Source organism: Plecotus auritus (assembly GCF_963455305.1).
Source record: "Plecotus auritus genome assembly, chromosome: 5".
Classification (NCBI taxonomy): domain Eukaryota; kingdom Metazoa; phylum Chordata; class Mammalia; order Chiroptera; family Vespertilionidae; genus Plecotus; species Plecotus auritus.
In genome coordinates, this window is record NC_137776.1 from 139,578,447 (window position 1) to 139,603,191 (window position 24,745).

At 44.1% G+C, this 24,745-nt stretch overlaps 1 protein-coding gene across 3 annotated transcripts in view; it reads left to right on the plus strand.

Moving 5' to 3' along the window:
- PGM5 (phosphoglucomutase 5) overlaps positions 1 to 24,745 on the plus strand; it is a gene marked incomplete at its 5' end in the record, with an annotated part of 197,375 nt that overhangs the window by 19,728 nt on the left and 152,902 nt on the right. For all 3 annotated transcript variants that reach the window (XM_080669073.1, XM_080669072.1, XM_080669071.1), the window contains 2 exons: positions 17,571 to 17,733; positions 20,505 to 20,651. In XM_080669073.1, the coding sequence (XP_080525199.1) occupies positions 17,571 to 17,733; positions 20,505 to 20,651 (310 nt within the window). The remainder of the gene's footprint in view (positions 1 to 17,570; positions 17,734 to 20,504; positions 20,652 to 24,745) is intronic.

The window sequence follows — 24,745 nt, forward strand, 5'->3', positions numbered from 1 at the left end:
CACTGGCACGCGCGCGCCTCCAGACCTCCGCCTTCCCCGGCTCCCGAGTCTCCGCCCGAGAGTCCAGACTCCCCCCGTAAGAGCGTGGGTCCCCAGGGGCTCGCCCGGAACTGGGGTTCAGTGCAGTCAGAACTGGGGTTCAGTGCGGTCGGGGGCTTCCTTCCCCCTTCCGCCAGAGAAAATCAGCCAGGCTCTCAGCCGCCCTTCCTCTCTGTGCACACAAAGACCCTTTGCTGTACCTCCAATTCTCTGTGAGCTTTTCTCTTTCCTTCTAGTTGTAGAATTTTCACTCAGCCAGCTTTCCTGTGTTTCTGGATGGTGTCCGTTCTGTCTTTTAGTTATAGTTTTGAAATTGTTGTGCGAGGCAACAGTTTAGGTGCTTACCTATGCCGCCATCTTGGTTCAGCCACTCTATGTCTTTTGATTGTAGCATTTAGTCCATTTATGTTTAAAGTTATTATTGAAAGGTACTTGTTTGTAGCCATTTTTATTTTTTGTGCCTGTGTTCCTTCTTACCTTTTTATTTCTTCTTTTTACACCAGTCCCTTTAGCATTTCTTGCATTGCTGGATTGGTAGTGATAAACTCCCTTAGCCTTTTTTTGTCTGTGAAGCTCCTTATTTCCACTTCAAGTTTGAATGCTAGCCTTGCTGGATAGAGTATTCTTGGATTCATTCCCTTGCTTTGCATCACTTTGTAAATTTCCTTCTGTTCTTTTCTGGCCTGATGTGTTTCTGTTGAGAAATCATTTGATAATCTAATGGGAGATCCCTTATATGTAACTTTCTGTCTCTCTCTGGCAGCCTTGAAGATTCTCTCTTTGTCCTGAACATTTGCCATCGTAATATTGATTTGTCTTGGTGTGGGTCTGTTCGGGTTCATCTTGTTTGGGACTCTCTGTGCTTGTGTGACTTTTTCTTCCTCACTTCAGGGAAGTTTTCTGACATTATTTCTTTTTTAAAAAAATAAATCTTTATTGTTCAGATTATTACAGGTGTTCCTCTTTTTCCCCCCCATAGCTCCCCTTCACCTGATTCCCCACCCCACCCCACCCCATGCCCTTACCCCCTGCCACTGTCTTTATCCATAGGTGTAAGATTTTTGTCCAATCTCTTCCCACACCCCTCACACCCCCTTCCCCCTGAGAATTGTCAGTCTACTCCCTTTCTATGTCCCTGATTCTATTACATTCATCAGTCCATTCTGTTCATCAGATTTTTTATTCACTTGATTTTTAGATTCACTTGTTGGTGGGTATGTATTTGTTGTCATTTTGTTGTTCATAATTTTTATCTTTACCTTTTTCTTCCTTTTCCTCTTCTTAAAGAATACCCTTCAGCATTTCATATAATCCTGGTTTGGTGGTGATGAACTCCTTTAGCTTTTTCTTGTCTGTGAAGCTCTTTATCTGACCTTCAATTCTGAATGATAGCTTTGCTGGGTAGAGTAATCTTGGTTGTAGGTTCTTGCTGTTCATCACTTTGAATATTTCTTGCCACTCCCTTCTGGCCTGCATAGTTTCTGTTGAGAAATCAGCTGACAGTCATATGGATACTCCCTTGTCGATAACTATTTTTCTCTTGCTGCTTTCAAGATTCTCTCTTTGTCTTTTGTCCTTGGCATTTTAATTATGATGTGTCTTGGTGTGGTCCTCTTTGGATTCCTCTTGTTTGGGGTTCTCTGCGCTTCCTGGACTTGTAAGTCTATTTCTTTCACCAGGTAGGGAAAGTTTTCTGTCATTATTTCTTCTAACAGGTTTTCAATATTTTGTTCTCTCTCTTCTTCTGGCACCCCAGTAATTTGGATGTTGGTATGCTTAAAGTTGTCCCAGAGGCTCCTTACACTATCTTCATATTTTTGGATTCTTTTTTCTTTTTGTTTTTCTGGTTGGGTATTTTTTGTTTCCTCATATTTCAGATCTTTGTTTGATTCTTGGGGTCCTTTGATCTATAGTTGAATTTCTGTATATTCATTATTTCAGACAGTGTATGCTTAATTTCTGACTGGTCCTTTTCCATTTTTTTGGCATTCTCATTAAGGTCCTTGAAGGTTTCACTAAGCTCCTTGGAGGTCTCATCAAGTTTCTCGGCGGTTTTTAGAAGATTCTTGAGTAACCTTATAAATGCGGTTTTGAACTCTATGTCCAGTAGTTTGCTTTCCTCCATTTCTTTCATTCGTGACATGTTTCTTTGTCTCTGCATTTTGCTGCTTATCACCTGATGTGGACACTCTTGGTGCACCCTTTTGTGGGCTGAGTGCAAAGTTTTGGTGTAGTTAAGCCTTGATTGCTCTTGGTACACTGGGAGGAATTGACCGCCAGGCCAATTGGCTGTGAGGACCTGCTGTGAATATAATGGAAGAATTGCTGTGCTGGAGACACGCTTATGGGGCAGGACTTGCTTTAGTGGGGCTTTGGTGCTCACTGAGTCTGCCTCTTGAATGTGTCACTTATGGATGTGAGTAGTTGAAATCTGGTGTCGTCTCACACTGACCACTAGATAAGATACACTAGCTTCTGGATCTCCAATGGGGTGCAGGTCAGCTACTGTCTGAGGCCACCCAGCAGGAGCTACAGCGAGAACTACAGTTTTCTCCTCCTTGCTTGGGGTTTGGAGGTTTTGGAGCTGTCTGACCAGAGCTGCAGTTTGTTAGGTTAAGCTGCGATCGGGCAGGCCATTTATATGCAAAAGCCGCTGTGTGGAGCTTGGGTGGGTTTGTAGATTGTGCGGGGCGGGGTCTCAGGGAGTCCCTAGGCTAGGGCGTGGCAAACAGAGATGGCTGGCAGTCAGCCCTCTCTGCGTTTCCAAGTCCCCATGTATTGCACCCCAGCGCAGTAAACAATGATTGCTGCGTGCATCTCTGCAAGAAAGTCACCCTCACTTTCCGACCCGATGGCAGACAGTCCACCTTCTCCTTGTAGGACTTTGGGTCCACAGCGTCTCCCCAGAAACTGGAGTTTAGAGTAATCGGGAACTTGTCTCCCTTCGGGTGAAAAAAGCAGTGCACCCAGTCACCCGCCCCCAGCCCGATTCATGTGCGTCTCCATACCTCAGCTTTTCCCCACTTTTGCACGTCTCAATGCTCTTTTATCTATCCTTCTAGTTGTAGAACTTCCACTCAGCCAGCTTTCCTGTGGTTCTGGGTGATATAAGTTTTGTGTTTTAGTTGTAGTTTTGAAATTGTTGTGCGAGGCAGCAGTTTAGGTGTTTACCTATTCCGCCATCTTGGTTCCTCCTCCTGACATTATTTCTTCAATTAGGTTTTCTAACTCTTGTTCCTCTTATTGTTGTTCTGGCACCCTGTTATTCATATATTCTGTCGTTTCATGTTTTCCCATAGCTCCTTTAGGCTCTCCTGACTTTTAATCTTTTTCTCCTGCCGTTCAGTTTGGGTTTGTTTTGCTTCCCTGTCTTCTAATTCACTAATTGGGTCCTCTGCTTCTCCTAGTCTACTGTTGAAACTTTCCGTGGTGTTTTTTATTGCAGCTATATCACTCTTCATTTCTTCTCCATTCTTACATAAGTTGTTGATTTTTTCATCTATTTCTTATTGATTCTTACATAAGTTGTTGATTTTTTCATCCATCTGATTTATGAACTGTATGACCCTTATTCTGAATTCTTTTTCTGACATATTGCATGCCCCTGTTTCACTTAGCTGCATTTCTGGCAATTTCTCCTTTTCTTTCCTTTGGGGGTATCTTTATCTACCCATTTTTGGTCTCACTGACTGATCTAGATGTCGAATCATGCAGGGGCTCCTCCTTGGCTGGCAGTGGCTCCTCGGGCTATGGTTGCTCCTTGGGTGTTCGCCGTAGCAGCTGCTCCTCAATTGGCAGCGGCTCCTCTGGTGGATTCTGTTCGCAGCAGTGGTGTCTCCTCTGGCTGGGGTGGAGGCTGCTTGCACAGCTGCTGTTCCTCAGATGGGGGTGGGTTGATCACGAGGCTGTTGCTCCTCGGATGGGGGCCAACTGCTCACATGGTTGATGTTCCTTTGTTGGGAGCTGGCTGCGCACTGCTGCTGTTCCTCGGATGGGGCAGGCTGCTTGTGAGGCTGACACTCCTTGGTCAGGGGCAGGTTGCTTGCAGGGCTGCTGCTCCTTGTACGGGTGCAGGCTGCTCACGCAGCTGCTGCTCCTCAGATGGGGGCGGTCTGCTTGCGCGGTAGCTGCTCCTCGGACGGGGGACGGGCTGCTTGCACGGCTGCTGCATCTTGGGCGGGAGTGAGCTACTTGTGCGGCTGCTGCTCCTCGGACAGGGGCGGGTTGCTCACCTGGCTGCTGCTTGTCGGACAGATGCAGTCTGCGTGTGACTGCTGCTCCTTGGACCAGTGTGGACTGTCCAGGGCTGTCACTCCTTGGACGTGGGTGGTCTCCTTGTGTGGCTGTTTCTCCTCGGACCAGGGCGGGCTGCTCGGGTGGCTGCTGCTCCTCAAATGAGGGCGGGCTCCTCGCGGCGCTGCTGTTCCTCAGATGGAGACATGTTGCTCGCGCAGCTGCTGCTCCTCGGAGAGGTGCCGGGTGCAGGTTGCATGCAGCTGCTGCTCCTCGGACAGGGACAGGCTGTGCGGGGCTGCTGCTCCTCAGTCATGGGCAGGCTGCTTGTGTGGCTGCTGCTCCTTGGACGGGGAAGGCTGCTCGTGTGGTTCCTGCTCCTCGGACAGGGGAGTGGCCCGCTCACACAGCTGCTGCTCCTTGGACAGGGGCAGGCCACATGAGGCTGCTGTTCTTAGGCCTGGGGTGGGCTGCTCGTGGGGCTGCTACTCCCTGGACAGGAGCGGGCTACTCACGTGTCTTCTGCTCACATTGTTGCAGTGCCCTGGGCTAAAGCATTGGGCCCATCAGAGGGGAGTGTGCTTCATAACTCACAGAAGCCTGCACCTGGCGTGGCTGGAGAGTCGTTGACCATGGGACCACAGCCGAGGTAGCAGGACCCTGGCAGGGGTGGCTGTACAGTCCCAGGTGTCCTCTGAGGGCACCCTAGGTGGATGGAGGTGGGGCTGGGCTCCCAGTTACAGCAGCTCTCCCCTTCAAAAAGGCTAGGCCTCTGAGGAAGAGCTGGCCTCAACGGTACTGTTTGCAATGGTAGCAGAGGCTGCCTAGTTAGGTGAGCCCGGTTAGCCTGCCCCCGAAGGTCTTGTGGGATCTAACTGTGCCTCACTCACACACATACACACATACCCCGCCACGACCACACACTTCCCTTTTGCTCCTTCACTCACTCACGCTCTCTCCCTCACTGTCGCCTTCTTCCTGCCTCTGTAGTTGGGTCTGGGGTGTTATTGACCCATTCATGGATGGAGTTTCCTCTCCAGGTGTCTCATTATGTGGCTCGCTCTCTAGCACCTTGGCCAGACAAGATAAAATTCACCTCGACAAGACACGACACAAAGGGAACAAAGCACTAATGTACTCACGACACCGATAATCCCAATATAAGTGACCACCTGAGAAAAGAGAATTAGCTGAGAGAAGAGAGCACAAATGATATCGAAGAGAGAAAAAAAGATAAGAGAGAAAAGAAAAAGGAAGAAAAAGGAGAAAACACCACAGAACCAATAGATAAACCAAAAAAATACAAACACCAAACACCCAGCAAAGAGGGTGGGGGCAGAATCTGTTGAGGCTGAGCATATATACAGAAAATAAGGTTAAAAATTGGATGAATATGGGGAGGACCTCAGTCCAATATAGAGGAAGTAGAAGGGGATGAGTGGATAAGAAGAAAGAGAATGAGAAGAAAATAATAATAATAATAATAATAATAAATTTACAAAAAATTTGATTTAAAAATGGTATAAAAATAGCAAATAAAAATAAAATAAAATAGAGTGATGGAAAAATAATGTGGAAAGAAATAGAAAATAAAGAAACAAACAAAAGGAAAACAAAAAAAAGAAAAGAAAAAGAGATAACAAAATAATAATAAAAATATAAAAATAAAAGTAAAAATGAAAAAGTGAAGTGTTGTTCCTTTGGCTGGCTTAAGATCCCAGTCTTCTGTACTGTACTGTTTCTCAGTTTCCTGTTGCTGGGACCGAAGGTCTTTCTTTAGGTCAGTCCCTGTGGACTCTCAGGGAGTATTCAGATTTTTCTTTTTAATCATTTGTACCATTCAGTGTGGAATCTGGGTGTGGCTGTATTGGTTGCCTGGAGACTGGAGGGAGGGGCTATCTCTTCAGGACAAAATGGCTGTCCAGGTCCCCGGCTCAGGTATGAGTTAGTGCCAGACTTGCTGCCACTTCTCCTGGGCCCCTTTCTGTCCCCAGCCTCTCCCCAGACTCCACAAGTCCGCACTTTCTCCCGCACCTCAGCCTCGGGTAAGTGTCTGTGTCCGAAAGGCCCTATGAACTAGGTTCAGAGAAGAAAAGCACAAGCCTCAGAGAGGGGAAAGACTGCGCCTCTGTGAGCTCCTCTCCGGCCGGCACTGCGTGGTCTGGTCAGCCCTTCAGGCTGCCCCCTCTGGGCTCAGCCTTTCGTGACTGTGGACCCAGATCTAGAATCCCCTGCCACCAGCAGTCCTGTGGACCTTCTTTCCACAGTCAGACACTGTCCCTTTCCCCAGGGACACGGCTCGGTGCTGTGCGGTTTCCCTCTGACCCTCTGGGCTCAGAGGTCTGGCAGTCTCTCCTGCCCAGATCCTTGATTTTACCTTTCTCCAGGGGTCCTCTGCCCTTCCTGGCTGCAAATTGTCTCACCAGCTGAGTCTCCTTTGCCAATTCGGGTTGGATGTTATTTGTTTCAGCTGCTCATTCTATTTGCTCCAGGCCAAGGCTCAGGACATGTCCATCTATTCTGCCACTATTTTGTTTCTCCCAATGTAGATTTTGCATTACTTTATACTATATATGTTTTAGTTTCCTAGGGCTGTTTTGACAAGTTACCATAAACTTGGTGGCTTAAAATAACAAAAATTTATTCTCTTACAGTCTGGAGGCTGATAGTTGAAATAAAGGTGTCAGCAGAGCCATATTCTCTGCAGAAGTTCCAGGGCAGAATCACTCCACGGTTCTTCCAGCTTCTGATGGCTGATATATTCCCTAGCTTTGGCTGTACCACTCCAATCTCTGGGTCTGTCCTCACACTATCGCCTCCCCTGTGTGCTTCTCTTCTGTGTCTGTTTAAATAATAACAATGTACTATGGCTTCCATAATAGAAAAGGTCCAAGTATAATCAACCTGCCATCAGGTCACTGACTGATGACCCTGGGAATGGTGCCATATTAGGGACTCGGTGTTGGTCCATGCTGCTAGCAGATTGGGCACTCAGCAGTGGCTGTAGTCAGGTTGGCCTTGGTAATTCTGGAAGTCTGTTACTGATCCCATGTATAACATTCTTCTGCCACAAGGGCCACTGTGTTCGTGAACTCCTTAGGCAATGACAGGAGTGGCTGGGAAAAGAGGCTGACTAGTATTCACAAAACAGATCATTCTATTCGCTTGATTCTTAAAACCCTCCTCTGCTGAAGTTACCTTTTGGTAAGCATTCACATGGGCCACAAATATATTCACAACTTTCCATATCTTTCCTATGCAGCTCAATCACTCATTCTCCCCTATCTTCTCCAGCACTATTGTGCCTCAGTACCTCTTAACTAGATTTATATATCTTGTCCAGTACTACCTCTTTTTTTCCTGCTATTTATAGGTTAATGAACAGTTATGCATATGTGAAATTTACAGATAACGAATTTAATCTGTTAAACCTTCAATTATAGCTAAGCTGTTTCAGGTTAAAATTTTATTCAAGTGTATTTTTCCACTGTAACCTTTCAAAAAAGAAATAATTAAAATTTAATAAGATAAAATTTACCTATGGTCTCTTTTACTTAACAAATAAATCATATATATGTATTTCTGTATTTTTCTAAGTTCTATCCCCAAAGTGTACATAATTTTACCTTCCTGTAATAGCATAAAAATAACTTTGTATTCTGCATTTTTTATTTAGCATGAAAACATTGTCTATGTTTCTTCGCTAACTGAAAGAAAATGTAAGTTATTATAGCAAATAAGCCTGAAAGGTACCCCATTTTTATTGCCTTAAAAATAATACAGAGTTATTTCTTATTCATAATATAGTCTACTATGTATGTTCCTGGTGGGCAAAGACTCTTGTCTATCCAGTAAGGCAGGTCCCTTCTATCATGTGGCTCTGGCATGAGTCTGTGGAAGGAGAAATAAGCAGTGTAGAGAAGGCATTTATCCTTCTTCACATCCTTAGCTCAGGAACTCATATTACTTCTATTCTCATTCTTACACTAGTTTAACACTCAATGTGAAAACTAGTCATGTGGCTACACCTAGATGCAAGGGTACATCTAGAATCTAGGCTCTACAGCAGCGACCCACAGGTTGAGAACCGCTAGCAGGGTCGCCTAAGACCATTGGAAAACACAGATATTTACATTACGATTCATAATAGTAGCAAAATTACAGTTATGAAGTAGCAACGAAAATAATTTTATGGTTGGGGGGGTCACCACAACATGAGGAACTGTATTAAAGGGTTGCGGCATTAGAAAGGTTGAGAACCACTGATCTAGATAATACAGCCCCTGTCTGGGCAGCTGCTCCTCAGCAACTCTATACTATGGAAGGGATCATAACTTTTTGTGGACTACAAACCAAGTCTGCCACAGCTGCACAATTTTTATAATTGCCCTTTTAAATGACTGAAGAATATTCCATAAGTCAATACATTATGCTTTATTTAATAGGTCCTTAATTACTAGACATGTATAAAGCTTGTTTTAATTTTTCACTTCTAATGAATACCACTATAGGAAATAGTTATACATACCTCTTCCTGTTTAAAGATTATATCTTTAAGAATAATTCTTTAATCCATTTTGAGTTTATTCTTTGTACTAGAGGCCCGGTGCATGAAATTCATGCACAGTGGGGGTGGGGGGGTGTCCCTCAGCCCAGTCTGCACCCTCTCCAATTTGGGACCCCTTGAGGGATGTCCGACCGCCCGTTTAGGCCCGATCCCGGTGGGCCCACCGGGATTGGGCCTAAACGGGCAGTCGGACATCCCTCTCACAATCCAGGACTGCTGGCTCCCAACTGCTCGCCTGCCTCTGCCTGATTGCCCTTAACTGCTTCTGCCTGCCAGCCCGATCACCCCCTAACCACTCCACTGCCAGCCTGATCGACGCCTAACTGCTCCCCGACTGGCCTGGTCACCCCTAACTGCCCTCCCCTGCAGGCCTGACCCCCCCAACTGCCCTCCTTTGCAGGCCTGGTCCCCCCAACTTTCCTCCTCTGCAGGCCTGGGTCCCCCCCAACTGTCCTCCCCTGGAGGCCTGGTCCCCCCAATTGCCCTCCCCTGCAGGCCTGGTCCCCCCCAATTGCCCTCCCCTGTTGGCCCGGTCACCCCTAACTGCCCTCCCTGCTGGCCTGATTGCCCACAACTGCCCTTCCCTACAGACCTGGTCTCTCCCAACTGCCCTCCTCTGCTGGCCCGATCACCCCTAACTGCCCTCCTGCTGGCCTGATCGCCCACAACTGCTCTCCCCTGCTGTCCTGGTCCTCCAAACTGCCCTCCCCTGCAGGCCTGGTCCCCCCTAACTGCCCTGCCCTGCTGACCTGGTCTCCCCCAACTGCCCTCCCTTGCTGGCCTGGTCACCCTTAACTGCCCTCAACTGCCCTCCCCTGCTGGCCATCTTGTGGCGGCCATCTTGTGTCCACATGGGGGCAGCCATCTTTGACCACATGGGGCGGCCATCTTGTGTCTTGGAGTGATGGTCAATTTGCATATTACTCTTTTATTAGATAGGATGGTGTAAGAAGGAGGTCTAGTTTCATTTTTTTGCACATATATTTCCAATTTTCCCAACAACATTTATTGAATAGACTGTCCTTATTGTATGCTTTTGCTTCCTTTGTTAAATATTAATTGACTATAAAGGCATGCATTTATTTTTGGACTCTCTATTCTGTTCCATTGATCTATATGTCTGTTTTTATGCCAGTGCCAAGCTGTTTTGATTACTGTGGCCTGTTTGATATCAGGAAGCATGATTCCTCCAACTTTCTTCTTCTTTCTCAAGATTACTGTGGCTATTCAAGTTCTTTTTTGAATACTTGTTCTACTTCTATGAAATACACTATTGGTATCTTGATAGGGATTGCATTGAGTCTGTAGGTTGCTTTGGGTAGTACAGGAATTTTAATGATGTTAATCCTTCCTATTCATGAACACAGTATATGCTCCCACTTATTTGTATCTTTTTCAATTTCTTTCTTCAATATCTTATAATTTTCCAAGTATAGGTTTTTATATCCTTAGTTAAATTTATCCTTAGGTATTTTATTTATTTGATGCAATTGTAAATGATACTGTTTTCTTAGTTTCCCTTACAGATAGTTATTAGTGTATACAAATGCAACTGATTTTTGGATATTTATTTTGTATCCTGCTTTACTAAATTCATTTTTCAGTTCTAGTAGTTTTTTGGTGGAATCTTTAGGTTTTCTATATGCAGTATCATGTCGTTTTCACATATGCATGCCTGCCTGTTGAAATCATACGTATGTGGTCTTACAGAAGGGATCCTGGATGCAGACGATTTGCTCATGTCTAATGTGAGAGAACCCCTGAAGTCTTTATCTGTAAGCACATAGAGACCCCTGCACTGACTTTAGCAGCTGCTCAGCTTCCTTCATCCATGTGGATTGGGATTGGTGGATCCCATCCCTTCTCCATGGACATTAGTGGTCTCTCCAATTCCAGACTATTTCATCAGTGCTCTGCTGGGTAGTCTCAAAAATTCATTTTTGAACAACTGTGCAAGAGTTTCTGTGGGGTAACCTCCTAGGGGGAGCACTGCCAGGTGCAGGTGTGCACCTGTGGGACTTTGGCAGGTCTTGCACACTGTTCTCCCAGAGGGTGGCCTTTCCCACTCCTCCCCAGGGGATCTGCTGGGGCCTCTGATGCCTCATTTTGTCCCCAGGGTTGGTTGCCACCAGACCAGAAGCCTGTGAGTCTGATGGTGACAATGCTTTCTCCCCAGTGTTGACAGTGCGTGTGTCCCTATCGTGGAGGTCGGATATCTCTGACAGGTAGAGTTGGGTGCACTGCCTCTCGTTGGAAGTGTGTTTTCCCTTTGTCCCTTTAGAAAGCACCTACTTTTAAGAGTTCTCTGCACCACAAGGATTTTAAACCTTTCTCTGGCCTTGGGTTGTGAGGAATGCTTTCCAGGTTGTGGTTTGTCTTTTCAGATTTCTGCATTTTTCTCCTTTAAGTTTTGGGCACAGGAAGAACCAGCAGTTACCTGATTGGCTTTTGGCCCTGGGGTCACACTTAGCACAGTGGTCTCTACCACAGGGTTATACACATACTTAGGAAAAGGGGCTTCTTTCCCCCAACCTCCTACATCTGACCTCAAATCCACATGGGATTTCCCTTTCAAATAACAAAAATGCTATTTTAGGTAAAAACAAACAAAAATATGTGAGCAGACACAAAAAGTCACTAAGATTCCATGTGTAGGGAACGTCCAGAACAGGTAACAGAGCAGAGACAGAAAACAGACCAGGGGTCTCCAGGGACAGGAGGAGTGGGGAGTGAGTACTGTTGGTGCAGGGTTTCCTTTTGGGATGATGGAACATCCCCCAACTAGATAGTGGTGATGCTTGCACAGCATCGTGAATGTCCTTCATGCTCAGGAATGACACCATTTAAAATGCAAACAATACATTTATTTATTTATTTATTTATTTATTTATTTATTTATTTATTAATTAAATTGAATCACCCTATGGAGAAACAAAGCATAAAAGAAGAACAGAGAAAAAGAAAAAGACCCCCAAATCTTCTGAATAATAAAAATAAAAAAATAAACAGCTGAATTACCCCATAAAGAATAGTAAAACAGAAAAAGAAAAGAAGAGGAAAAGGTCAACGAGGAGGAGGTAGCACAAGTTTTTCTGAGGGGAGACAGCAAGCAGTCTCAGCCAGCGGCTCTGGAGCTGGCCCTGCTGTTTTCAGGAGGCAGCTCCTCCTCTGAGGCAGGATCCTGGGCAAGTTCCAGGGAGGCTTCCTCATCCAGGGGTGGTGGTGCCTCAGTCATGTCTTTAGGTTCTTCCTAGGCCGGCCCTGGCTCCACAGCTGTAGCTGGAGTAGCTGCTGGAGGTGGCAGGACCTCTGGAGGTGTACACGCCTGTAGCTTTCATCAGGCTCCTCTGTATGGACATCAGGTGTTACTGCAGGAGCCTCCTCTGCCTCCTGGGCCAGTGCTGGATTTGTGAGAGGGGAAAAGATCACTCATGTCCCTGCTTTTCCATATGCCCTTTCCTCCCCCGAAGAACGTAACAGAAGCCAGAGCCTTCCAGAGAAGCCATAGCCCAGGACCCACCACAGAACGTGCTCCCCACCTACAGTCCAGCAGGTGGGTGGTCTGGGGGCCAGGCTTTGCCCCTGGCCAGACTCTGGGGGTGCTCTCTGTGTGTCTGGCACTGAGCCCTCCCCATAAGCTTGCATGCATGTTCACCTCCTAGCCCACCCACACCTCCTCCACCTCCTCACCCTTGGGCTCTGCCCCCTGGGGCTGCAGGTCCTCTGGCCCAGTGTGACTCACATGGGCCTGGTGCTCCAGGCAGGCATCACACATTGGGAACCTCTTGTGAAACCTGGGCGACTCCAGGAAGGAGTTGCAAAGTGCGATTCGCCTTTGCTGACTGAGCAGCTTCCAGGATGGAGGTCTACGGAACTTGATGGGCTTCTGGGGAGGACTCCATCTCTGGCCACTCAAGGGCCCTGGCTCCCCAGACCCCCAGCTGGCCATATGCACTTCGGGCCTGCTCTGGCCCTCGGTAGTATGACCTACCTGCCCCTCAATAGTAAAGGCGGGGCTGGGTTCTTCGTCAACCCGCTGCTGCTCCTCCATGACCTGGGTTGAGCTCTGCAATGACAGTGACCAGCAGCCAATCCAGAGGCCTCAAGCCCTGCCCTGCCCTAGTCACTGCTGCTTCTGCCCACTGGACCTTTTGCTCCTGGATCAGGCCCAGCCCTGTGTCTGCACAGGCCTCCACCCAGGGGAAATGAGATTCACCTCCAGGGCTCGGGATAGACCTCGGGCAGAGGGCACCACCCACACTCCTCATTCACCCAGTGAACCTTGACCTGGGGTGTGAACATGACTGGTCCACCAGGCCTCTGACCCCTCCTCAGCCTGTTCCTGCTCAGGCCCTTTCTATGTGAACCCCCCTTACACACACACACACACACACACACACACACACACACACACACACACACACGGAGGGGACATCGGGCTGCTCAGGTGGGGTCAGAGTGGTGGCCGGGCCCACACAAAACCTCCCAGTGCCTCCTTGTGTTACCTCTGGCTCCAACCATGTCAAGGGTGTTAGGGGTCTGGGCTGAGCCCTGAACCAGCAGCGATTGCTGTGGAACATACTCTCATCACTGCCTCTCTTGAGGCCTCGGCTTCGGGACATGGAGGGGAGACAACATGAAAACATGGTGTCCTTTCCAGTGTCTCTATCCAAATGAGATGGGAAGTGGCAGTTATAGAATGTGGCTGCCTGGTCACAAGGGTTCCAGGTTCTGTTGGGCTCCATTGTCAAGAAGTAAGGTCACCCCTGGGTCCCCTACCCCAGGCATCTCCTCAGGAGGAGCAGTGACCTCATTTCCTGACAAGATAGGTAACCTCACTACACTGAGCAGTATCCTCACTACACCAAGAAGTACCATGGCCTCCAAAGTCCTTGGTATCATTTGTGGGAGAAAGCCAGACCCCAAGCCCGATGTTGGGCTGAAATAAATTGAAATACATAGTGCACACACTTAGCTAGCCAGGGACACTAAAACTAATTTTTAAATTGAATTTATTTATTTATTGTGGTGACACTGGTTAATAAACAAGTGTGTTTCTTCAGTACAATTCTATAGTACATCATCTGTATATTGTGTGTTCACCACCCCAAGTCAAGTCTCCTTCCATCACCAGTTATCTGCCCTTTCCCCTCTTCTACCTCCCCCCAACACCCTTTCCCTCTGATAATCACCATAATGGAATACTACTTGATTGTAAAAAAAAAAAAGGAAATCTTTGCCACAGCATGGATCGACCTGGAGAGTATTATGCTAAGTGAAAGAAGCCAGTCAGAGAAAGACAAGTACCATGTGATTTCACGTATATCTGGAATCTAATGAATAAAATGAACTAACAAACAAAATAGAAACAGACTCATAGATGTCAAGAACAGACTGACCGCTATCAGAGGGGAGGGGGCTTGGGGGCTTGGTGAAAAAAATGAAGGAATTAAGCGAGAAAAACCTGAGACACAGACATCAGTACGGTGATTACCAGAGAGAAAGTGGAGTTGGGGGAGGTAGAAGAGGGTAAATGGGGAATAATAGATGGTGATGGAAGGAGACTTAACTTTGGGTGGTGAACACACAATACAATATACAGATGATGTGTTACAGAATTGTAAAAAAATATTCTAAAAAACAGGATATATGGAAAACAATGAACAAAAGTTACAGTACTTTTTCAGGTTCTTGAATCCACAAACTTACTCCTTGAGGGAAGTTACTAAATTGTATTCATTGTTGTAGCTGTACGGTCTTCTACATTGTATGTAATAATAAAATGAGTTGAGTGACCAAATAAATTTTAACAAGAGCATGTAGAACATAATTTATTATGGCTCTGGATAATAATATGAATGTAATTATTGTCCTCTATCTTTCCTGTCTTAATTAATGGCACCAGCATTCATCCAAATCTAAAGGTAGAAAGCTATATAAGAAATTACCGTAAAATTTAGTGGCTTAAAACAATAAATATGTATTATTTTTTATAGTTTTTGAGAGACAGAAGGTGGGTTGTTCTGACTTGGGGACTCTAATGAGGTCACAGTCATATATTGGTGGGGGCTTTGTCATGTGAAGGCTTGACTGAGGCTGGAGGATACACTGCAAGATGGCTCACCTCCATGGCTGGCAAGTTGGTGCTGGCTGTTGGTGGGAGGTCTCAGTTCCTTTCCATTCAGGTGCGTACACAGAGCTTCTTGTGTGGTGTCTTCATGACATACTGACTGGTATCTTCCAGAGGGGACAATACAAGAGAGCAAGGCAGAAGTGGCACTTACCGCCTCTCCTTGGAAGTCACACACTCTCCCTCTTCAATGTTCTAATCACCCAGATCTGCCTCATTCAGTGTAGGAGAGGACTGCCCAGAGACAGGAATGCCAGAAGGGGGGATCATTGGGAGCCATCTTGGAAGTTGGTTACCAGAGCTCCTCTCTTTCATTTTTCATTCCACACACGTCTTCTATTCATTCTCCTTCCAAAAATATATCTCAGATATAATCACTTATCTCCATCTCTGTTGTCTCTAGCCTAATCCAAGACATTATTCACAATCAGCTCTTCTTTCATCTGATCTTTCTCCTTCTGCTCTTGTCACTCTCCAATGCATTTTCCACATAGCAGCCATTCATTCATCATTCATTCATTTTTTTCAATTCATTCAACATATATTTATCATGTACTTACATGCTAAGTTTGTTTTAGAATTTTAAAATAGCAGTGACTAAACGAAGTCCTTAGAACTTATATATAGTGGGAAAATAAATAATATGGAAGATATTAGATTGTAATACGTGTAATACAGAAGATTAAAGCAGGGTAAAGGAAACAGAGACCTATAGGGAAATTAAGGACTAATGGGTGCTGTATTATATAGGGCTGTCAACAGTGCTGTCTCTGATTATATTGGACAGGAGCAAGGAGGCATATCAATACCTGGGTAAGAGTGCTCTACGCAGAGGAAAAGAAGGCAAAGGCCCTGATATGCTTGGTGTGTTTGAGGAACAGCAAAGCAGCCACTGTGGCTGAAGCAGGGAGCGGGAGGGAAATGGCAGGCCATGGGGACCAGATCATGTAGGGCCTTGGAATCTATGATGAAGACTTTGGCTTTACCTTGGGTTGGTGGGGAACAAGAAAAGTAATGGGAATGTTTTGCTTACAAGGTACAACTTGCTTTTTAACAAGATCATCTGAATTGCTCAGTCCATGATCTTTTAAAATGTAAATGGTATCAGATCACTTCCATTGCTTAATACCCTTTGATGGATTCCCGTTGTACTTAGAATAAAATCCAAGCTCCCTTAACTATTATTACTATTGTTGTTATTAAAATTGACACTCCGTTATTTTCTATCATAGAATTCTGCTGTCTTCCTTCCTAATAAGTAACCAATAATTATTATTATTACTATTATTATTGCATTTATTTGTTTATAATCTGCTTCATCCACTCAAAAATATACTATGGAGATGTTGTGGTATGTGGGTCTTTTCCATACAAAGTCATCCCAAGAGTGCTTTGTTTTTGGAGTTCTTGTGTTTGCTCTCCATAGGGTATATTTTTCTGTATCTTCCCTCATTGTCATATTTGGTCATGCTGTTTTGGATGCCAGGGTAACTGCTGTTGAGCTGGGTGCTAAAGCTTGCCTTGGTTTGTGGGCTACATCAGTACTTCTCAAACTTTAATGAACAAATGAATTATCTGGAAGGAGGAAAGGGCATCTTGTTAAGATACTGATACTTATTCAGTAGGTCTTGGGTGGGCCTTGAAATTCTGCATTTCTACCAAGCTCATAGGTGATGCTCATGCTGCTGGTCCTATGAGTGATGAGGGGGTTGGATCACCGAGCTTGTTTGAGCATTGGAATCACCCTAAAAACTACAAATTCCTGGATACCTCCCTCCTTCCCCAAGGTTCCAGTATAATTAGACTGGGATGCAGTCTGAGTATGGTGAATTTTCTAGGCTTCATTAGTGATTCTAAGTTGTAGCAAAATTTGAGAACCACTGGATTGGATGACACTGGGTCCTATTTTAAAACAAAGCATACCAGGTAATACTCTGCAGAGCTGTATTCTTTTTTAAAAGGTAGTTTTATAGCTATAGAAAAAGTCTGGCCACATTAATGGATGACTTAAAGATCTCTGCCGAGCACACGATTGGGTAGTGTCCCCAATGTCTCCGGCACATGCTGTCACTCAGTGGCCGGCCTAGACTTCCTGCCTTCAGAAGAGGGTTGTTCCAAGTCCAGTTAAAATATGCCCACTGACAAAAGACTATATAGATTAGGTCCCCTCCTGTGTGAACTTATGCTGAGGCAGAGAAAGGGAGGAAGCATAGAAATGCCCCATTTCTTTTTTTCTTGTAATTTCTAGCATGTTAATGTACAGCTTAGGAGCCAGCAACTAAGAACTTCTTGTGTGGTTCAAACTAACCCTCTGTTCATCAAAATCAGATGTTTTGAATTACTGAAGATCAATGAGACAGTTCCAATTTACAGATTAATAATTGACTGCTAGATGGGTGTCTCAAATGGTCTTGGAGACATTGGGCAGAAGAGACAATGCCCAAGCTCTGCCTTCTTTCCCTCTCCCCTCACACCTTTCCACTCAGTTCCTTTGGCCAAGTGATTTGCTGTGTGTTAGTAGAGCCTGGGGCACTTTCCTGTTGAAATGTACTTCAATCCCATGTATTAGGATTGATTTTTTTTTTTTCCTGGCTGGTCTAGATTGGACGACTGATCATTGGACAGAATGGCATCTTGTCGACACCTGCTGTTTCCTGCATTATAAGAAAGATCAAGGCAGCTGGTGGAATTATCCTGACAGCCAGCCACTGCCCTGGAGGCCCCGGGGGAGAGTTTGGAGTGAAGTTTAATGTTGCCAATGGAGGTATGTGGTTCAGAATATGCCTTAGTCATCATGATCTCTTTCCTCCTTTATGTTACCACAGTCTTACAATGACCTCCTGATCCTCAAACAGGGCAAAGAGGAAGTAGCTCAGAAAAATCTAGTGATGTGCTTATATTAGGGTTCTCCAGAGAAACAGAACCAATGGAATATAAAGGAATTGGCTCAAGTGATTATGGGGAAAGAAACAACTTTGAGGGGTGCAGAATGGAAGTTTTGGGAATAGTTGCCTATGTCTGTTCAAAATAAAGTAAGAAGAAAGGTTGCCTGCTAAAATCACAAGGCAAGAACAGAGAAGGGTTCTGGGATAAATGGAGATGTTTTCTAAAAGGTACTCTGGGAAATTTGTTGAAGATTTCTGAGAAGTGAGAACCAGGGTTAAGTTAAACCCGCATTCTTAGGATAAGGCAGTTTGTATAACTCCATGACTACCTTGAGCAATGTATGGGAGTATCAGTAGTGGGAGCAGATAAGTGTTTGGGGAATGATTGGGTGGGCGGGCACGGCAGAGCATCAAGAGGGCTGGTGGTTGTTAATAGTGTCTGAGCTGACATCAGACAACTAAGATTCAAATCTAGCCTCTGTCAATTACTAGGTATGTGACCTTGGTTAAGGTCACCTCTTCCAATTTCAGTTTCCCCATTTGGAAACTGGGGATAATAACAACACTTCATCTGCTTTTTGTGAGTGCCAAATTTCATATAAAGTGTGAGATGTGGTATATGTAAATTTCAATAAATGTTGGCTTGTGTTACTGGGCTGACAAAAGCATAGCTCAAATGGTGGATGATAGGATCCTGCCTGGAATAAGACACCAATGAAACTAGAATGGACTGATGGCCTGGGTTTAATTAAGTGATGAAGAGCAGGCTCAGCAGAGGTACAGAGTAAGGTAAAAGGAAGATAAGGAATTTGTGGGGTAAGGATACTCATGTTTGATATTTTTGAAGGAAGGATTTCAAGAGACATTATTACTTAAGTTATGACTGTACCAGGCATCAACTAAAATGAAGAAGAAAATCACTGGAGTAGAAGATGTCAAGAAACTTGGAAGTTGTCAAGGAACACAGGTGGCTGTTCCTAAGGTTATCTATGTGGGTGGCTGATTGAAAATTATCATCTCGTGCAGTAGAACTTGTTTTACTTTAAAAAATCAGTGTACTTCGGCATTAAAACTCAAATAGAGACTTAAAAACTGATAGACACAGCACTATAACATGTTGTAGTGTCCAGAAGATGGGGACATTCATGCATTCTTTAATCTGGTGAGCTTCAGTTTTGCATAAAAAAATGCAAAAACTAAATAAGATTATTTACTTTTTATGTTTTGTAAAAGGGTGAAGTTGAGAAGGAATACGTTTATTACTTTGTGGTCCTTACTTTTTCTATATGACAAAAAAAAAAAGTCAGTACAATCTACTAGGCTCTGTTCTTTCCCACCTACTGGAATGGTGCTATTGCTATTCCTTCCCCACCCCCAGTTTTATTGAGGTGTAATTGATATACACAAAACTTGCACATATTTAATGTATACAATTTAATGAGTTTAGGCACTATTTGTCTTCATATGTTCAATGAGCATTTATTGGGAGGCAGTAACAGTGTTATGCCCTAAAGTAGTACTGTCCAATAGAAATAGGTTGTGAGTTACATATGTATTTTAAATTTTTCTGATAGCCACATAAACAAAGTAAAAAAACCACAGGTGAAATGAGTAATATATTTTATTTAACCTAATATATCCAAAATATTATTTCAACATGTTACTATAAAATTATTAATACGGTGTATTATAGTTTTCTACTAACTCTTCAAAATTTCGTGTATATTTTATAATCATAGAACATTTCAAATTGACTATCACATTTCAAGTGCTCAGTAGCCACATGTGGCTAGTGGCTATTGTATCGGACAGTGCAGCTCTAGGATTGGGATATAAAAGAAGTCAATAAATAATTTGTGTTTAGTAGAAAGTTAAAATATAGTTGGTGAATGAAATTAATACACAAAGCTATCTTAACATCTCTCTCTCTCTCATCTATTCTCTATAATTTATATTTTAGATTTTTCAGTCTACTTATTTGATTCCCAGACTTGTTGCAAAAAATGTAAAGTGGGGTGCATTTAAGTCATAAAAGTTAAAAAGACAAGAAAAACTAAAGGAGGACAACTATTGTTTTTATGTTCAATTAATTTAAAGTGGTATTACAACTAATATATGGGATATTTTGAGTTAAACATCATTTAAAAACTTAGGAGTCACTAGAGAGTATGAGTTGGGGAAAATAATTTACCCTGGTAAACTCACACATCCATTAGGCAGCAGACCTGGGAGTAGAAATCATATGTTTTTCCCTCTAAGTGCACTTGGGAAGCTGCAGTTTAATTCTGGAATCCCTCACTTCTGTCAAATGCATATCCTGTTTGTGTCTCATATCCTGAATAAAGCTGATTACATAACCGGGCCTCCCTGACAGGTGTGAAACTATTTTTAGGGAAGATGTATCATTGCTTAGAAGTAGATTCAAACAAACAAACATGTAGGTTATGCACCTCCATTGAACAGGTGAGCCTGACTAAATTTCTTCCACAGTGGGTTTATACAACAAAAGAAATAATTGAACTGTGGACTGTTGGCTATTGTTTATAGAACAAATGAATCTTTCTCCTGCTTGGTAGAGGAGGAGGTGATAATTTTCTGATGAAAATTTAAATAAATTTATGTTTGATGATGCATTATTTTCAAATTTTAGGTCCTGCACCAGATGTTGTCTCAGACAAAATCTATCAGATCAGCAAAACAATTGAGGAATATGCTATATGTCCTGATCTTCGAATCGACCTGTCTCGACTAGGAAGACAAGAATTTGACCTGGAGAACAAATTCAAACCATTTAGAGGTAATAGAGAGATTATGTTTTGAAGAAGTCAGAATAACTCCGGGGTTGGGTTGACTGGTTTCTGCAGGGCAGTGTACCTGGGAATGTGATTGAAGTATCAATCTTTGGAGTGACACTTGATAAATAGTTATAATCTGAATGTAGTGCAGAGGAAAATGAGAACAGCCAAGATATTCAGTACTGGCAACTTTAAAAAACCACTTTCCAAATTCTCTATCATTTTTCACATAGGGAAAGTTTCAGGGCTGACACTTTTTAGTTGTTCTAAGAATAGGCTGTGAATTGTCGAAAGTTGTCTTTGCTTTTCTAAGTACTTAAGGTGGAGATGCCCAAATACCTTAGATAATAAATAGGAGACCCAGCATGGTAGTGGGGCTACAATTTCCCGTGGAAGATAGGACCATGCAGTTCATCTTGATTCAATGCACAGTTACTGATTACCTGCTCTCTACCAACACTGAGGAAATTTTACAAATTCAATAAGTACCTAATGGATTTAGGCAAGTGGTTCAAAAATTAGAGAACCAGAATGATATTGTCAAAAATATCATCTTATATTGTTACATGAATAAAACTTCTGACGTACTCAGATTACAACCTTTTTTTTTATACTAGAGGCCTGGTGCATGAAAATTCATGCACTGGAGGGGGTGTCCCTCAGCCCAGCCTGCCTCCACTCACAGTCCGGGAGCTCCCAGGGGCAGGAGGCGACCCGGAGATCAGGGGAAGGTGACATCCCCATCACACATCTGCTGCTGCCACGGCCGGCAGCGCAAGCCTCAGCCGGCCCTGGTTACCTGCGCCTCGGGCCCGCCCTGGGTGGCTGGGCAGCCAACATCTGAGGCTTGCCTGCACCTCAGGCCAGCCCTGGGTGGCTGGGCAGCCAACATCTGAGGCTTGCCTGCACCTTGGGCCAGCCCTGGGCAGCTGGGGGGCTGAGGGGACTGGGGACTCTGGAGGCAGGTGTGCGGCGTGGCTGGACACACCATCTTTGAGGGTGTGACAGTCAATTAGCATATTCCCTCCTTATTAGCTGTGGGTGCCGTCATCTTAGTGAGGGTGTGGCAGTCAATTAGCATATTCCCTCTTTATTAGATAGGCTTGCACTATGTAACAGCATTACTGCCATTTGTGTGCATATCATTTCCCCCCTCTATTTTTTTTAAAATAAATATTTATTGTTCAGATTATTATAGGTGTTCCTCTTCTTTTCTCCCCATAGCTCCCCTTCACCTGATTCCCCACCCCACCCCATGCCCTTACCCCCCGCCACTGTCTTCATCCATAGGTATAAGATTTTTGTCCAATCTCTTCCCACACCCCTCACTCCCCCTTCCCCCTGAGAATTGTCAGTCTACTCCCTTTCTGTATCCCTGATTCTATTACATTCATCAGTCCATTCTGTTCATCAGATTTTTTATTCACTTGATTTTTAGATTCACTTGTTGGTAGGTATGTATTTGTTGTCATTTTGTTGTTCATAATTTTTATCTTTACCTTTTTCTTCTTTTTCCTCTTCTTAAAGAATACCCTTCAGCATTTCATATAATCCTGGTTTGGTGGTGATGAACTCTTTTAGCTTTTTCTTGTCTGTGAAGCTCTTTATCTGACCTTCAATTCTGAATGATAGCTTTGCTGGGTAGAGTAATCTTGGTTGTAGGTTCTTGCTGTTCATCACTTTGAATATTTCTTGCCACTCCCTTCTGGCCTGCATAGTTTCTGTTGAGAAATCAGCTGACAGTCGTATGGGTACTCCCTTGTAGGTAACTAACTATTTTTCTCTTGCTGCTTTCAAGATTCTCTCTTTGTCTTTTGCCCTTGGCATTTTAATTATGATGTGTCTTGGTGTGGTCCTCTTTGGATTCTTCTTGTTTGGGGTTCTCTGCGCTTCCTGGACTTGTAAGTCTATTTCTTTCACCAGGTAGGGAAAGTTTTCTGTCATTATTTCTCCTAATAGGTTTTCAATATTTTGCTCTCTCTCTTCTTCTGGCACCCTAATAATTTGGATGTTGGTACGCTTAAAGTTGTCCCAGAGGCTCCTTACACTATCTTCATATTTTTGGATTCTTTTTTCTTTTTGTTTTTCTGGTTGGGTGTTTTTTGTTTCCTCATATTTCAGATCTTTATTTGATTCTTGGGGTCCTTTGATCTATAGTTGAATTTCTGTATATTCATTATTTCAGACAGTGTATGCTTAATTTCTGACTGGTCCTTTTCCATTTTTTTGGCATTCTCATTAAGGTCCTTGAAGGTTTCACTAAGCTCCTTGGAGGTCTCATCAAGTTTCTCGGCGGTTTTTAGAAGATTCTTGAGTAACCTTATAAATGCGGTTTTGAACTCTATGTCCAGTAGTTTGCTTTCCTCCATTTCTTTCATTCGTGACATGTTTCTTTGTCTCCGCATTTTGCTGCTTATCACCTGATGTGGACACTCTTGGTGCACTCCTTTGTGGGCTGAGTGCAAAGTCTTGGTGTAGTTAAGCCTTGATTGCTCTTGGTACACTGGGAGGAATTGACCGCCAGGCCAATTGGATGTGAGGACCCGCTGTGTCTATAATGGAAGAATTACTGTGCTGGAGACACGCTTATGGGGCAGGACTTGCTTTAGTGGGGCTTTGGTGCTCACTGAGTCTGCCTCTTGAATGTGTCACTTATGGATGTGAGTAGTTGAAATCTGGTGTTGTCTCACACTGACCACTAGATAAGATACACTAGCTTCTAGATCTCCAGTGGGGTGCAGGTCAGCTACTGTCTGAGGCCACCCAGCAGGAGCTACAGCGAGAACTACAGTTTTCTCCTCCTTGCTTGGGGTTTGGAGGTTTTGGAGCTGTCTGACCAGAGCTGCAGTTTGTTAGGTTAAGCTGCGATCGGGCAGGCCATTTATATGCAAAAGCCGCTGTGTGGAGCTTGGGTGGGTTTGTAGATTGTGCGGGGCGGGGTCTCAGGGAGTCCCTAGGCTAGGGCGTGGCAAACAGAGATGGCTGGCAGTCAGCCTTCTCTGCGTTTCCAAGTCCCCATGTCCCTGCGTCCCGTGCCCCAGTGCAGTAAATAATGATTGCTGCGCGCATCTCTGCAAGAAAGCCACCCTCACTTTCCGACCCGATGGCAGACAATCCTGCTGCTCCCCGTAGGAGTTTGGGTCCCCAGCGTCTCCCCAGAAACTGGAGTTTAGAGTAATCGGGAACTTGTCTCCCTTTGGGTTGAAAAAACAGCACACCCAGTCGCCCGCCACCAGCCCGATTCGTGCACGCCTCCGTACCTCAGCTTTTTAGCGCTTGTGCACGTTTCAATGCTCTTTTCTCTTTCCTTCTAGTTGTAGAACTTCCACTCAGCCAGCTTTCCTGTGGTTCTGGGAAATAGATGTTTTGTCTTTTAGTTATAGTTTTGAAATTGTTGTGCGAGGCAGTAGTTTAGGTCTTTACCTATGCCGCCATCTTGGTTCTCTCTCTCTCTTGGTTCTCTCTCTCTATTTTTATCTTGATGTTTTTTTCTTTTCCTAGAAGGCATACAAGTAGCAATAAAGCCAATATTTCTTTTTTTTCTCATTTGGTACCCCTATAAGCTTAAATACAGTTAAGATGTTACCCATGTTTTACAAGTAATTTGACTTAGCTAAAAAAGATGAAATACCTAGTTCATAGCAACATGATATTGTAGGGTCAGAAGAGCTTGAAATGAACTGTTTAAGGGTCACAGTTTTGGGCCAACTCTATTACATTTTTCTTGAAAGATTTTGAGTTGTTTACTTATCAAAAATCAGTGCAAACCCATGTGATACCAGGAGGTGGTAGAGAGATTTCCTGGCTCCCCAAAAGAATGTGCAGATAATTGTTTGGGATAATTGTTGTGGTATGTTCTTGCTGTTTTAACAGTTGAGATGGGCTTAGGTTAATTGGAAACAAATAAATCCTTGGCATTTCACCTTAAAGGATCAAGAGCATAAACTTTGTGGAGTTAACTTTCAAATTTCACTGAATTCTATTTGCTTTCTTGTTTTTTGCATTTCTGTTTGTATTATCTACTCTAAATACAAATGTATTTAGGCAAGTGGTTTAAGAATTAAAGTAACAGATTGAAATTGCCAAAAACATTATT